Source organism: Rhinolophus sinicus, linkage group LG02, assembly GCF_036562045.2.
Source record: "Rhinolophus sinicus isolate RSC01 linkage group LG02, ASM3656204v1, whole genome shotgun sequence".
Taxonomy (NCBI): domain Eukaryota; kingdom Metazoa; phylum Chordata; class Mammalia; order Chiroptera; family Rhinolophidae; genus Rhinolophus; species Rhinolophus sinicus.
Genome location: NC_133752.1, coordinates 162,350,768 through 162,365,576, shown reverse-complemented (window position 1 = coordinate 162,365,576; position 14,809 = coordinate 162,350,768). Strand labels below are relative to the sequence as shown.

The following is a 14,809-nucleotide window of genomic DNA, read 5'->3' as shown; positions in this document are numbered from 1 at the left end:
TTTGCCTGACAGAGAACATAAAGCCAAAAGGGATTTCAAAACAATTGCCCAAAGATTTATATAGGTTGAAGCTATGATTTGGTATTAGCAAGGCAGAGTCTATAGGTTAGGAAGGACAACAGAAGGACCTTGAGCACATAAAGGAGGAAGAGGTACTGTGTTTCCCCGAAAATAAGACCTAGCCGGACCATCAGCTCTAATGCGTCTTTTGGAGCAAAAATTAATATAAGACCCAGTCTTATATTGTGTAATATAATACAATACCTGGTCTTATATAATATAGTATAAGACCGGGTCTTATATTAATTTTTGCTCCAAAAGACGCATTAGAGTTGATGGTCCGGCTAGGTCTTATTTTCGGGGAAACACAGTATGTTGTATTTCATTGGATGGAAATAGGGAATGAAAAGCAAAATAGATAAAACCGAATTTTTAGATCAGGTTTAAAGCATACATAAATGCATTGAAATGTCATATTTTTATAGACTCATAGACTTAAGGAAAACTCCAATGTGGAAATAGGATTGAAGAAGGAAACGTTTTGAAGGAACATGTGAAGAGGTGGTAGATTAGAGTCATCCATCTCATAATCATACAGTTCAGATGGATGTGGAGGGAATCACGATGTGTAAAGAATCTGACCTTTCCCTAAGGCATGACCTCTTCTCTCAGCTTCTGGGAGGTAATCTGTATCATACCTCAACGAAGTATCTTTGTTTAGAGCTGAGCTGGTCACAGTGGATTTTAGAGTGGTGTTGGCCACATCTGATAGTCTTAGGCCTGCCAGAAAAAGCAACCACGTGATTTAGGTTCGGGGCTTTGAGTCATCTGCTAAATCACTCCACCTAGCAGCAGAGACCAACCATCCAGAGAATCAGTCAATCATACCTGTGTAATGGAGCCTCAAAAAAAACTAAATACTGAGGCTCAGGCAAACTGAACTGGTTGGCAATACTCTGGGCATATTGCCACACACTGGTAATGGGAGGGTAATGTGTCCTGCCTCCAGGGGGAAGAAGACACCAGAAGCTATGAGTTTGGAACCTTCCTGGACTTCATCCTGTGCACTTCTTCCCATGACATTTTAATCCATACACTTTCCCAGAAATAAACCACAACTGTGAGTATAACAGCTCTCATTGAGTTGTGCAAATCCTAGTAAATTACACCTGCAGGTGGTTTGGGGACCCCCAACCCACCCTGAACTTACAGTTGGTGTCAGAAGTGAGGGTGGTTTTGTGCAGGACCGTGCCCTTTAACCTTTGCCATTTGGCTAACTCCGGGCAGCTACAAGATCTGGCTAGCTACAAAGTTGGAGAGAGTTCAGTGTCAGTTGTTTTCCCCAAATGGGTATAACAGCCTTAGCCTTCGTTGTTGACTGGGCCCTGATACCTGTTTTGTAAAGTTTTAGATTCTATTCAGAAGTTCTCTTTGGTCCCTTTGGCTTCCATGAAAGGACGTGTTTGTGGGGCCAGTTGTTTTTGCTTCTTGGCTCACTCTGGTCTGGTTGCCTCTCTAGTCTTAAGTTTACTTAGATGGGCTGAAGAAGAGAAGGAGTATGAGTTTGTTTTCTTACCAAGGTAAATATGTTTCCCCCAAATTATGGTCATTTCCATAAAACAATATCCCCTAGTTAGCATGAGCTTTTTTCCTAATGTCTTAGGAAATAAATTGATAAACTTTATGATACTATAAATAGTTAAGGTAAATTTTTTTTTAATTCAGACTTTTATTTGTGGTTAATATTCTGAGGGAACTACTATTTATTAATCTTGTAATAAGATTTCCTCATATAATCTCTATGATTATAACTGTCAATCTGTTCTCACATTAAAAAGAGTTTCAGGGATGAGATTAAGGGGCTCAAGTTTAAGATTATTAGAGACTTGAATCACAGTTTTCAACATTTATGAGTCTGAGTGTAAGATTGAGGGAGTAACATTGGGTGTAAGAAGTGGATAGAGCTGAACTACCTAGAACTAATATTTGCACCTGGGCAAACAATGTATACAGTGGGATGTAAACTGCCAACCTCCAAACTTTAGTCAACAGAAGTCAACATAAAACTGAAAGGTCTCAGTGCCATAATGAAAGGCATGTCAGCTTTAAAAATGAAGATGATGAATTAGGATTGAGAAGGATTAATAATTGAACACAGAAAACTAAAAATCAGGAAGCATTTACTCATGGGTTAGTGACTAATAATTTGTAGGGCTTTTTGGTCAAACGACTAGATTTTATTAATGTGATAATAATTTGACAGGAGACAAATAAGATGTTACAGTGTTTTTCTCCCTGTATCTTTTTTCCATGCTTATTGGTAAAATGGAGACTTTCAGTCTAACAGTGATTTTGAGCATGGACTTGTGACCATATTGCCTGTTAAATCCTGCCTTCACTACTTACTAGCTGGCGATATGACTTCAGCTAGTGAGATTCTTAGTGTCTCTTCTCAGTTCCCTCATCTGTATAACGTGATAATAATAGTACAGTGGTTTATAATAGTATACCTAACACAGAATTATAAGGGTTCAATGAGTTAATACATGTACAGCACTTAGAACTATATCTTGCACACGATACTACATACCTGCAGAGGGAGGTCAGCATTTTGGAACTTTGGCAAAGGGTACACTTCAAAAGAAAGGAAATAATTTAAAAAGCAGTTATGTTTATCAAGCATTAGCCCTTGTTAGAGATTGGTAGGAGTGGGCATCCTGTGCAATTATTCTTTTTTACCAAACTGCCTTTGTCTTACAGAAAACTAAAAATGATAGTCTTTGAAAGCTTACAATAGCTACAACTTTTTCTATTAAGAGTTCTCCTTCAGAATGCTACATTTTTAAATTTGCCTAGATCCTGACTTTCTCTGCCCCGGTTTATACTGGCCCTGCTTCTTTCGACAGCATCCAGATGCCAGGATGACTATACAACAGCAAAGAATGATGACAGAGGTACCAAGGGCCACAGGAACCCACCACGCCTTTGAAGTCACAGATGCCCCATCTGGTGTTGCGTCTTCGTTCTCAGATGTGTGGTTTCTGTTGTACCCTTTGGTTTTGTTCAGTAGTTGTTTACTGCTGTTGAGTTGAGATGGAATAGGCATATGAGAAAGCTTTGTGTCTGTGGGCACCAAAAAAGGAGAAATAGTCTTGTTATCTGGATTGCTGATGAAACCAGTACTGGATGACTCCTTATTTACCTTTGTGGTAATGGAACCATTCAGGGAAATGAATCTTGCCCAAGAACCTGTGGTTAATTCCTTGGAATACCTGGTAGTGCTTGTGTTTACCACCAAATCTGGATGTGTGGTTGATGATGGAGCCTCTATTGACAGTAGCATTTGGTTTGTCATGGTTGGTTGTTGTTTATCTAGAGTCATAGGTTTTAGATTCCTTAATCTGTCCCATCTATTAGATGAAGAACGGGTATTTTGATAATCGTACGTGGAAGGTGATTGTCCAAAAACCAGCAAATCTGGATCTATCCCTGAAAGATAAATGAGGCATAATTCATTTTATTTTTTATTTAAAAGGATCATAAATTACAGTTTGGAGAAGTCGTGGATTTTGCTGCTGTGAGTTTTTGAACTAGGCTGATTTCAAGTTCTACCGTCACATACTTCTGAAAGGCTTAGAAAGGTACTGGCCACATTTGAATTCATTTTAACTTTCTAGAACACTTTTATGCATAAGTTTTGGCTACATCATGGAGAATACTGTGTGTCAGGGCTTTCAAACAACAATAGTGAATGTTAGTGCAAGAGCTACTGAAGCAATAATCATTTGAGATAAAGTTATAATGGGGCCCGAGTAGCATGACAATACAAAATCATGAGAGCAAAGCCCTAAATCTTATCCCTTTCCAGTGTCTGGGGGTCTTGACTTTTTCTTCAGTATCTTCTCTCTTCTTATAAACTAACTTCTTTCCCTCTGACTTCAGACATCTGCAAATATTGCTTTTTCTTTAAAGAGGAAGAAAAAACTCTCAACAGCTTTCCAGTGGTCCCTGATAGCAGTCACTGTTTTTTTCTCTCTCTCTCTCCCTCCGCCCCTCCCTTCTTCCCTTCCTCCCTCCCTCCCTTCTTCCCTCTCTCTTCCCTTCTCCTCTCTCCCTCTCTCCGAACATACTGACATCCATTGCCTTCATTTCCTTCCTGACTTTCTTTTTTGCTTTCTGTCGTCTTGTTTCCATACTCACTCTTCTGTCAAATTATGCTTCTGAGGTAATCAGTAGTTTCCTTATTTCCTGATGACTTGTGTCTCATTGCTTTGGCTTCTCTCTTGTCCTAATGCTGCTGGCCACCCTCTTTTTGAAAGTCTTCTCCCATGACTCCCTGGACCTTAGATTGCCTGCCTCTCATTTTTTTCTTTTTTTGTTTGTTCTCTTCTTGATCCTAATTGGTTGTGTGGTTTTCCACAATCTTTCATTCTTGGTCTTCTGCTCTATTTTGTCTTTATCTCCCACCCAACTCCCACCCAAGAGATTATGCCCAACTGTCACCACTGATGACAATGAAATCCGTATCATCAGTTTTTTCCTCTTTCTTGAGCTCTGATCTCATTTCTTCTGTGTTCTACTGGAGGTTTCCACCTAGACATCTCAGGTCATCACTGAACATTTCCAAAACCAAAAATCTCCCTTTTTGTCTTAACTCAGTAGCATCATCATTCTTTCATCACCCATGGTGGAATCTGTACTGCCAAGTGATTTTTGATTCCTCTCTTTATCCAAAAAGTAACCAGGTGCTATCCAATCCTTCCCAATATGCTGGGAACCAGCCCTCCTCTTTGTTGCAACTCCCATGACCTCGTCCAGATCTAATGCCTCCCTGACTAGATTTTCTAACCTGCATCCTGTATATAATTCTCCTAGGTTAAGATAACCAGACACATCATTTTAGTGATGGCGTTTTATCATTAAATACCTTTGTTGGTTCCTAGCTCTACTCTGTCCGAAGCCCCTTTGTTATCCGGCCTACCCTACCTTACCCATATTTTCATTGCAGCCCCAAATAGGCCCTTACTGCAGGAAGACCAGTTTTCTTACTTTCCTGTGGTGTGATGCAGAGCTCCCCATCTTGCCTCTGCCTGAAGCCTCCTATGGATTATCTAGTTTGCTTTAGTCTCCCCTTCTTTTGTGCCTTTGTACTTGAGGTTCACACATTATTGTATTTGATTATATGTCTTATGCTAATTGTAAGACTTGTCATACGAACTAGATCATGTGGAATTTGAAGGCAGAGATATGCTGCAATCTTCTGCAATGCTGAGCACAGTTTGTAGCATTAGGTGTTCCATACGTACAAGTTGATAAAGAAATTTATCTCCTTTATATTTTGATGATAAAAACTATTCTTTCATGCTTAGTAATTTGCACCCTGAGGTTATACAGAGAGTGCCAAAAAAAAATGGATACACATTTTAAGAAAGGAAAAACCTATGTTAAAATTACGCTGATGATAACCACTTTGAGCACTTTTTGTAATAGCAGAAGTCAAACGTGGCTTGTATTAATCTTTTGTTATTGGTATACATTGAGTATTACAATTGATACAGTTTTTTTCTTTCTTAAAATGTGTATGCATTTTTTCCGGCACCCTCTGTATACATGGGCAAAGGATAAGTAAATATGTATTTTTCTAAAATAAAATACACTGGTTATCTTGGGACCGATGATACAATATGTATGTCAGTGAGTGGTGGTATGTTTCCCTGTCCCTGACATACACTTTTGTAGAATCTGTGTACGCAGCATCAGTAGCCCCCAAAACTGCCATTTAACTTTTTCATTTTTCCTTAGTGGAATTCTCAGTAGAAATGTCTACTATGGCTCTTGCTGAGAGCACTTGTGAGAAATGAAATATAATGCTTAAGCGCTTGTTCAGTCACATGTGATTTGTTACCATGTGGACTAAACACATCATTGCTGAACTTATCATTGGTGAGCACGGCAAACTAAAGGGAATTTCCTTTTACTTTGCTGCCCTGAATACCCAGACAGAGTTCAGCTGGAAAATAATGATTTAGGGATTCACACATAGCTATTGCCAGCCTGTTTCTAGGTTATATGCCTCTACTAGAATATGACCAACATTCTTTAAAATAGAAACAAGATACTAAAGCGTTACCATATGTTATGTTGTACAAAATGGCACTGGTTCCAGGCTCTAAAATGCAGCTTTCCAGTGTTGGGCAGTGAACGTGGAGGCAGTTGACATTGTCGTGAATAGGATCATGGTAGAAGACAGCCAAGTTACAGGCCACTGAAAGGGAAACAAAACACATCTGCCAGTGGTTCTGATTTCTGCCCTTTGGACGAGCTCTGGTAACATATTTCTTTCAAGGACACTGGAGTAACAGTACATTGCAGAGCTATAGTCAGACCTTTTGTAGAACATTATGAACTACAGTAATCACCCTTTTAAAAGAAACTACCTACTGATATCCTCTAAGTAATATTTCATACATTCTATTCCACACAAGAATACCTAGAATCATTTCCCAATCCCAGTATTTTATGTTGGTGAAAAATTCAATTAGCTACAGAAACCTCTGGGGGGATATATATATATATCAGAATATATATATAATATATTCAGATTTCTAGGAGCATTGCCCTCTCAGAATGCTAAGTTACTAGAATTCACCAGAGAAAGACATAGGAAAATAAAGGGACAAATACTGTAAGAGGAGAGGGAGTAAGAGGAAGGACAAAAATAGACCCCATTACTGGGAGAGGCCAGATGGTGGAAAGGTCGCAGGTCTTGACCCTGACTGATGGCAGGTGTGCACTGGCCCATGTGGCAAAACCACATCCAGTGAAAAGCTTAATCACTGTCATTCAAAGAGGAAAGGAGTGGATTAACAAGGATGTTAGCCTTTGGAATTCTTGCTAGTGCTGTCTCCCGTTTTCTAAGTAAGTTTGCTCCTTAAAATGTACGGTGTTATCTTTGGGAAACCATAAGTCAGATTTGTTGAATGCAGATCTTCAGTCCATCCTCCCTAAAGTGCAACACATACTTTCCTCCAGCTACAGTGTAGTAGGAACCATGTGATGGGAAATATCCACTGGCCAAAAGGTATCAACTTCTTTGATAAAATATGATTACCAGACCTCTGAGTGTGCCTAAAGCGGCTGTGGAATTGCTATTGGCAGAACCTCTGCTGCTTCTGGGTAAGGTTAGCTGTGGAGAGTTGCATCACCCCTATTACTTCTGGGACACCCTGTGTGTCTGCACTGTTTATTTTCTAGTAGGAGAAAGAATAGGACAAAAGTCATTAATACATTGCAAATACCTTATAGATTACAAATACATTCCCTGAGGACAGTGCTGTGACATTTAAGGGAAAGGAATAAAAAATACTCAAATTTCGACATTAAATTTCTGATAAGAAAGTGATGCTGTAGGGAACAATGTTTAAAGACGTCTTACATTCCTCCTTGTGTACATTTCAGCCAGCTCTGAGCAAGTTAGCTACTGTGGCATTTTTAAGTTCTGGCTTCCAGCTAAAAACTGAGATGTGTATTCAGGTCCTTTCTTCTGGAGAAAGAAAGGCACAACTTGGAAGCTAGAGAGGTTCTAAAATTGTGCAACTCTACAGGATGCTTATAGAATCCTGAAAGTCCGAAGGCCACAGCTTCCCTGGTGTTGAGAGTGAGGTAAATTGATGCCATGAGAAAATGCTGAAAAGGTACTGCCCCTCCCCCACCTCCTCTTAAGGTTTCCAGGAATTAGAAGCATATCTAAGGTGAAAATCTGGATTGGCTACTTTTCCAAAAAGATTTCCCTTTAATAAATTAATTGCTCTTTTATGTCCCTGATTAACTTTTGAGGGCTAGCCTGTTACAGTTCTCATATTTTGGTCTTTTATAGTCAGTTTAGACTCTCTAAGTAGCTCCAATTTGCACCCCAGAAATCTTAAATACATAATTGGATAGGCGGCATTGGCAATTAATAAGTCCGAATCAAACCACAGAAAGAAACAAGAGAATTATTTTAAAGTATTGTATTGCTTTTGTTGTTTCTTTCCAAGTAGCTTTAAAATCTTGGAAAAATGAAAGAAGTCTTTAGACCATTGTAACTTGAAATTCTGTAACAATGAAATAGTTTCCTAAGTATAGGCTTTGGTAATATATGGATGACATTAAACCCTAATTCTGGATTTTAGACAAAACAAAATCTGTTAGGATATTTTGAAAATATCTTTATTTCTCTCTTTCTTTCCTTCCTTTCTTTTTGCTCTTTGACATATATCTTCCTATTTTTTCAAAATATGAATCACAAGGTAAGTTCCTGCTCAATATACCTCATATTTGGTCAGCACATTTCAAAAATTTGAAATGATACCAATATCACCAAATAACTTCAAACAGGAAATTATTATAAACATTTTAAAAATAAAATATGTTATATTTTGGGCTATAAGAATATTGTTAGTTAACGGTTGAGGAAATATTTTCATTTAACACTTTATTGAAGAAGAAAGGATTCTGTTACCTGTCATTTTCATAGCATTCTGGGTCATCACTAGATTTAGTATTTTGTTTCTACACTGTCCCAAACTGCAGAGTCAGTCTCAATGTCTCTCCCTCCCCCTCTCCCTCATATCAGCACATCTTCCCTAGTTCATGTCTACTGTTCACTGGACCTACTGCCTACGGCTCCTTAGGTCTTCGTTTTGGAAATGTCCTCATATTTTTGCTCAAGCATATTATTAATACTTACCATCCTTCCTAAGACAGCAGCTCCTGCTGCATTTCTGGCCAGTGCTCTCAGAATAATACTTCAAGAACTGAGCTCCCATCTTCTGAGACTCCTCCAGGTCAATTAGAAGACCTGGGAAGCGACGGATCCAGCAGTCTCTATAAAATATGGTGGGCGAGCAGAGAGAGTCTGAGGTCCACCCCATGCTAAGGAGCATGATTACGTCTGCTGCCACCACTGCCACGTGCATTTCTCTGGTAAGAAGATTCGGCAATAAGTCTGATTTCCACACACAAGCTGGAGCTGACCATCAGGGTTCAGGACAGTTCCTGGAACTTTCGGGGTTGCTGCTAAGGGAGAGCTTCCTTGGGACTCTTCTGGGGAGTGGGTGGTGGGGGGAGGTCACCTTCTAGAAAAATGAGGCTGTTCTTTGACTGCATATTGATTTTTCTTTTGTTTCTTCCCAGTTGAGCCCAAGGTGAAGATTTGACTTGCTGGCATTAATTCTGAACACTGTCCAGGCCATTTCAATACTCTGTCCCTTAGCCTCCTGAAGACGTAGATTCTCTCCTCTGCTTTTCTTCTTTCTCTGAAAATGAATAGTCACAAACACCTTTTACTAAGTAAACATAAAGACAAGTGGAAATCCTAGCTAAGAGTCTTTCTGAGGAAAACAATAGTTTAGTCACTTGACATCAGATAAAGAAAGGATCCATTTCAACAGAAACAAGACATTGTTTTGTGAGGACACTTTTGAGTGGTTTGTAAGGAACTTGTGACTACAGATTTTTAAAAAAATTATCTCTCTTTTTTTCTTGAATTTGAATTCTAGTATTCAGGTTCACTAGAAAACCAGTTTGTGCACTGGTTTAAAATTTTTGTTTATACTAAAAAAAAATAATTATAATCTTGAAAGTCAATGAAAACTGAAAATGAAGTAAAAATTTAAAATTTTAATCTTGAAAATACTGAATATGGATCCTGGTCACTTCTCAGGGCCATGCATTTTTTGCCAAGGCCAGCCAAAAGCATTCTTAAAAGACTATAAAGATTCAGCAAAAAGAACAGCTTCATAATGTAGTAGAATACAGTACCCATTGAGGTGTATATTGTTCAATCAAGAATAAAAGTGTAATTCACAGTGAAAATTGTGAAGAAGTTCAAATTGAGGGTTGTCTAATCTGTTTTCTGAAATTCATGTTTGGAAGGTATAAAGGAGCCTGCTTTGTGAAGCACATACACGCATAGTGTCTATGCTTGAATCAGGAGTTGCTAAGAAACGTGCATTAGGAAAATAGGGAAATGGTTTTAAATTTATAAATATGAATAAAATTACCTCAATTGAAATGCCAAAACATTTGAAAAGACATTAAAGGTCGTGAAAATGGCTTCTTACTTTCATAAGATTGTATGTTTTATATCCCATGATATATCCAAGATGACAAGTTAGTTCCAAGTATAAACTGTTGTTTCTTTGTATCCATTTTTATACAAAGCAGCTTTGGGCATAAAGTACAGTACTACGCTTTTTTCACTTTTTCCTGTCCTGTGATCTGTGTTTATTTCATACCTTTTTTGCACAATAACTCGTTCAGACTTGACCAAAAAATGTTAACATTCTTCGAACTTTCATCTCTCCACCTGTTTCCCAATAATAGCCTAATTACCACATCTTTTGATTTTTAGAAATATATAATAATAATTGATAATAAAGAGGAAAATATTCCAAAGACTAAATAACTTTAAAAACAAAACATTTCACTTTCTTCCAAGCAAAAATTATATTATGGATTAACTCCTAACCTTGCATAAACCACATAAAATACACTGAAAATGATAACATATTTTCTTCTAATGAACTCATAGAAAGCAAGTTCTGGTTGCTTACCTGCAAACAATCTTCCATATGTTCCGAGGGGAGAGAGCAGTTTCCTAATGGCAAAGCAAGGGACAGATGAACAAAAAATTACTCCCTGTTTTTCTGTGAGATTCCATAGCTATTTTGATTAGCTCATGCCCTGGGACAAAAACCGGAAAATCTACTTTCTAACCTTCTAACCTCCACATCTTTCAGTCACATTAAATGTAGTTTCTTTTGTGTGACATGTAATTCCTCAAAGCTCTCATGTTCCCTGCAGGACTAATGGAACAATCCACAATTGTTTAATCCTTTTGCTATCAAATGATGTTCAAGTGAAGGTCAAAGCTGCATTTTAAAGAATCTACAAATTCCAATGTAAAAGCATGCTTTAAAGTTTTAAAAACAATTTTTTTTTTTTTTTTGACTCTTAAACAGAGTCTGGAAATGAGTAACTTCTTGAAGACAAGTATTTTGAAAAGGAGAGATAGAAACTGGACTACAGGGCGGAGGGAGGAATATACAACAGGCTGAGAGATATGTGGCCCAGAAGCATCTCAAAACTTGTCCATGTGAGATGAAATTGCAGAAACCAGAAAGCAACCACAACTCTGAATATAACATTGCTAAACAGCTTTTGTACAAATTGTATCAAATATCCAGAATCACTGTACTATTGCAGTGCAGTGATATATTGTACTTATTTCCAATTGGGCACTCTTCAGAGGGGTTCAAAAATTAGATTTCTACTTTAAAAACCACTCATGTGCTTCAGTAGCTTTGGTTTGGGAAGCAGAATTCTTATTTTTATAAGTGCCCCAGGTAATTTTCTAAGATGTTTGGAAAACATTGATATAAGCATCTGAAATAAATGGAAGTTTTGCCTACATGAAGACATTCAACCTGAATTAAATAGAGCTGTTTTAAAAACTGTACTACTTTTAACTCATTTAAATTGCCCCATATGCTTTAGTAAAAGGAAAATTTGGTATTGCTTGTTAAAAAACAACAAGTTATTTTAGCAATACTAGAGGGATTAAGAAATAAAGATAATTTTTAAGTGGATGTGAAGTAATTACATAGGTTGACTAAATTCACAAGATGTTTGAAAAATAATATTTCATCGTTATTTTAAAAATAAGAGTTGTATTATTTACTTAATGTTTTCATCAGTTGATAAAATTGATAGAAATTGTTTTAAAGAAGTGGGGCTTGAGAAATTTAAATATGTCTTTAATTTTCCTAAAATCTTTTGCTTTTAATACATCTATATACGTTCATTTAAAAAAATCCAAACCATATAGTAAAGTACAAAAAGAGGTAAAAACTATTCAAGATCTTACAATCTTAACATTTTGTAAACATCCTCTACACATCTCTAAAAAACAGATACATGACAAATGGATTCATACTATTTCAGAACCTGTTTTTTAAAAATATAGTATAAAATTATATTTTTCAGTGTCTCTAAAGAAAGTTTTCTCTACATCAAAAGTTGTAATAACTCTGCAGTATTTCATTCTATACATGTATCAAAATTTACTCTGCACCTTAGCTTCCTCAGCTGTAAAACTGTATAAAAACACTATTGTAGTACATGTACAACAGTGCCTGGCATATAATGAACATTAAATGTTAACTTATTATATATTCTGTTTTACAGTTTTTTATTATTAAAAGCAACATTGTGATAAACATCTTGTACTTAGAATTTTTTCCATTCTAGGTCAAAATGTGTATTTTTCATAAATTCTTAAAGAAATAGCCTAACTCTGTGACCGTTATTTTAGTTTTCTGTAAAACACATCATGATGTAAAGTGCTTAAAGTGAATCATAATTACCACGAAGGTGAGTCTTTATGATTCAATGAGCAGTCAATAAGAGATCTATAAAATTATGCCTCCAGTTATATGTAAGCAATCTTTTCATGAAGCTTGGAAATAATATTTTAGGTCGTTTTGTAAATAAAGGAGTTTATATTGCTCTGACTGCATTTCTAGCTTAACAGAAAGTTTTCTGTGTGTTATTAAAATAATTTGATCTTTTAAGATGCTTCCAATCCTAAATGTCGTTATCATGTCAGGCACAAATAACTTACAGGATCAGTGCCTAGTATTGTCAAACTAACATCCCAGATTCTGTGTCCAAGATGATCTTGGTCTGATAATATTACTGTGTGAATTGCCTTTCTAATGCACATTATTCTTTGAGTGTGATTTTTTTGGGGTGTGTGTGTGTTTTTAAAAGGCAAAATACCAGTCAGGCATATCTATGACAGTTGGGAAACAAAAGCATCCATTGGCGAGATTCTAAAGAGCCTGTTTTTCTGGGCTGACCCACTGAATCTCGCATTGTCACTGATGGTCCAAATCTCTTTGATACAGGGGGCCCCTTCCAACACAAGTTCCCCAACTAAATGCCTAATACTGGACATGTCACTTTACCTTCCCAAAGAGGTTGCTAAGTTCATGGTCACTCACCCAGAGAACCTTAGAATGTCTCAAACTGTACCCTCATTGAGAACAAGTGTGAGAGGTCCATGTGAGAATGGGGTTTTATCAGTAATGATTTAAAGGCCAGGTGAAACGAGGTTGAGGTGAAAAGCTAGAAGCTTTTCAGAGTCTAAGAACACTGAAAGAGGCAAGTCATAGATTCATCTTTATTTCTTTCACTTTTCCCAGGGAGGCTAGAGTCTACTGGAATTTTTCCCATGTCTTTAAAGTTTTAGTTTTATATTCATGGTGTAAAGAAAAAACTGGATGACATCACCTCACTATGAAGCAGCTAAGTTACACAGAAAGAAGCACAAATGTAACCAAACAATGTGTTGAAAAGATTTCTTGTTTTACAGATACGATGTTCTCTGGTTTTTAACCCTTGCCCTTTGGTAACATAAAATTTTAATCACTACTGGAGAAGGTATCTTCTGTTTTAAATAAGGTAAATGTATTTATGATGAAGGTATTATTTAACAACTTGTCATTCGAGAAGAAAGCTGAAGCTTGTAATAAGAAAAATAAAGTCTAAACACATATTCTCTCCAAGTTGAAGACATTTATAGTTGGTTCTCACATCTTGGTCTGGGAAAGTTTTCAAGGATTTTTTTGTAAGGTAAGAGTGAACACTCCCTCTGCTCTCTCCCAAACCTATCCCTCCTTCTACTCAAAGGTAACCTAATAATACCCCCCCCCCCCGCCCCTCAGGATTAATTCATAGCTCATGGGCAACACAAGATCCTTTCTATTATTTGGGGTGAGCTTTCTTTTTGCAATGTTTGGTGACATAAGATGGGGAAGAAGCGCTCCTTAAGTAGTCCTCAGACTGAGGGAGGCGGGGGTAGAGGAAGGAAGGGTAAGAGGGTTGCAAGAAAAGCCACCTCCATAGGCAAAAATGAGCAGAAGTGGTCTGACCTTCTGTCCAAAGCTAACGTTCCGTAATGGCTCGCACAACCAAGCTGAAATAGGGAAAGCAATGACGTTCCCATAGGTTAGGAAATATTTTAAAAGAAGGCCCACGATCTAACTTTATTTAGTCGACTCGTACTTCTTTCTTTTAATCGCATAAAAAGGATAACAGGCCCCAGGAGCAAATACAGGCTCCTCTGCTTCCCAACCGCTTTCCCCCGGTGCACCCCTTGCGCTGAGCCCTGCAGAACCTGCTGCCATCCTGCTGGACTTGCTTTCTGCAAGATGGCTCCTACACAATGACCATGCCGAAGACTAAGCTCTAAGTGCCACCTACATGTCCGGAGACGGCCAGTGAGCCTTAACCCCTTGGGACACGAAGAGGGACTGGGCCAGATGGGCGATCCCAGATGTGATGTCTTTTTGACTCCCTGGACCCCAGACTTCCTTCATCCCTTTCCTCCCACTCCCGTTCCTTTTGCTTTTTTCTTCCTCTCTTGTAAAGCAGCGCGGAAGAAAAAGCAGACTGGCTTCATCTCGTCTCCTGTCCCCCGCGAGCGTCGCTGCAGACCCCGGCAGGCTGCAGAGGCGCTGCGCCCGGCGTGCGGGGGAGGCTGCGGGGCCGCATCTTCCCGCCTCCCGCGCGGACCCGCCGGGGCAGCGGAGGCCCGCAGCCTTCCAGCCCTTCCCGTAAGCCGGATCCCGTCCGCAGGTCTGGCGGGCGGCAGGGGTCCTGCGGGCGGAAGTGCGAAGCGCGGCGTGGGAGGAGGCTGCAGGCTGGGGGCTGGGATCCCCTCCCGCCTGACGCGGCCTTGGACAACCCGCGCAGGGACGGCGGC

At 38.5% G+C, this 14,809-nt stretch overlaps 1 protein-coding gene across 1 annotated transcript; it reads right to left on the bottom strand.

The window, feature by feature from the left end:
* Positions 1-318: 318 nt before the first annotated feature.
* MANSC4 (MANSC domain containing 4) lies at positions 319-14,423 on the bottom strand. Its single transcript, XM_019737291.2, has 5 exons — positions 14,308-14,423; positions 10,596-10,639; positions 8,729-9,296; positions 6,131-6,265; positions 319-3,489 (listed from the first exon to the last, which is right to left on the bottom strand). The coding sequence occupies exons 3-5, from the start codon at positions 8,955-8,957 to the stop codon at positions 2,843-2,845; spliced, it is 1,011 nt and encodes a 336-aa protein (XP_019592850.1). The 5' UTR covers positions 8,958-9,296; positions 10,596-10,639; positions 14,308-14,423; the 3' UTR covers positions 319-2,842.
* Positions 14,424-14,809: the final 386 nt, after the last annotated feature.

Excerpts from the sequence above, each read along its gene's own strand:
- MANSC4 (XM_019737291.2), bottom strand. The coding sequence starts at position 8,957 with ATGCACGTGGCAGTGGTGGCAGCAGACGTAATCATGCTCCTTAGCATG. Across the intron at positions 6,266-8,728 it reads CTGCTGTCTTAGGAAGGATG|TGGCCTGTAACTTGGCTGTC; the intron begins GTAAGTATTAAT and ends TTTCCCTTTCAG. Across the intron at positions 3,490-6,130 it reads TTTGTACAACATAACATATG|GGATAGATCCAGATTTGCTG; the intron begins GTAACGCTTTAG and ends TTTATCTTTCAG.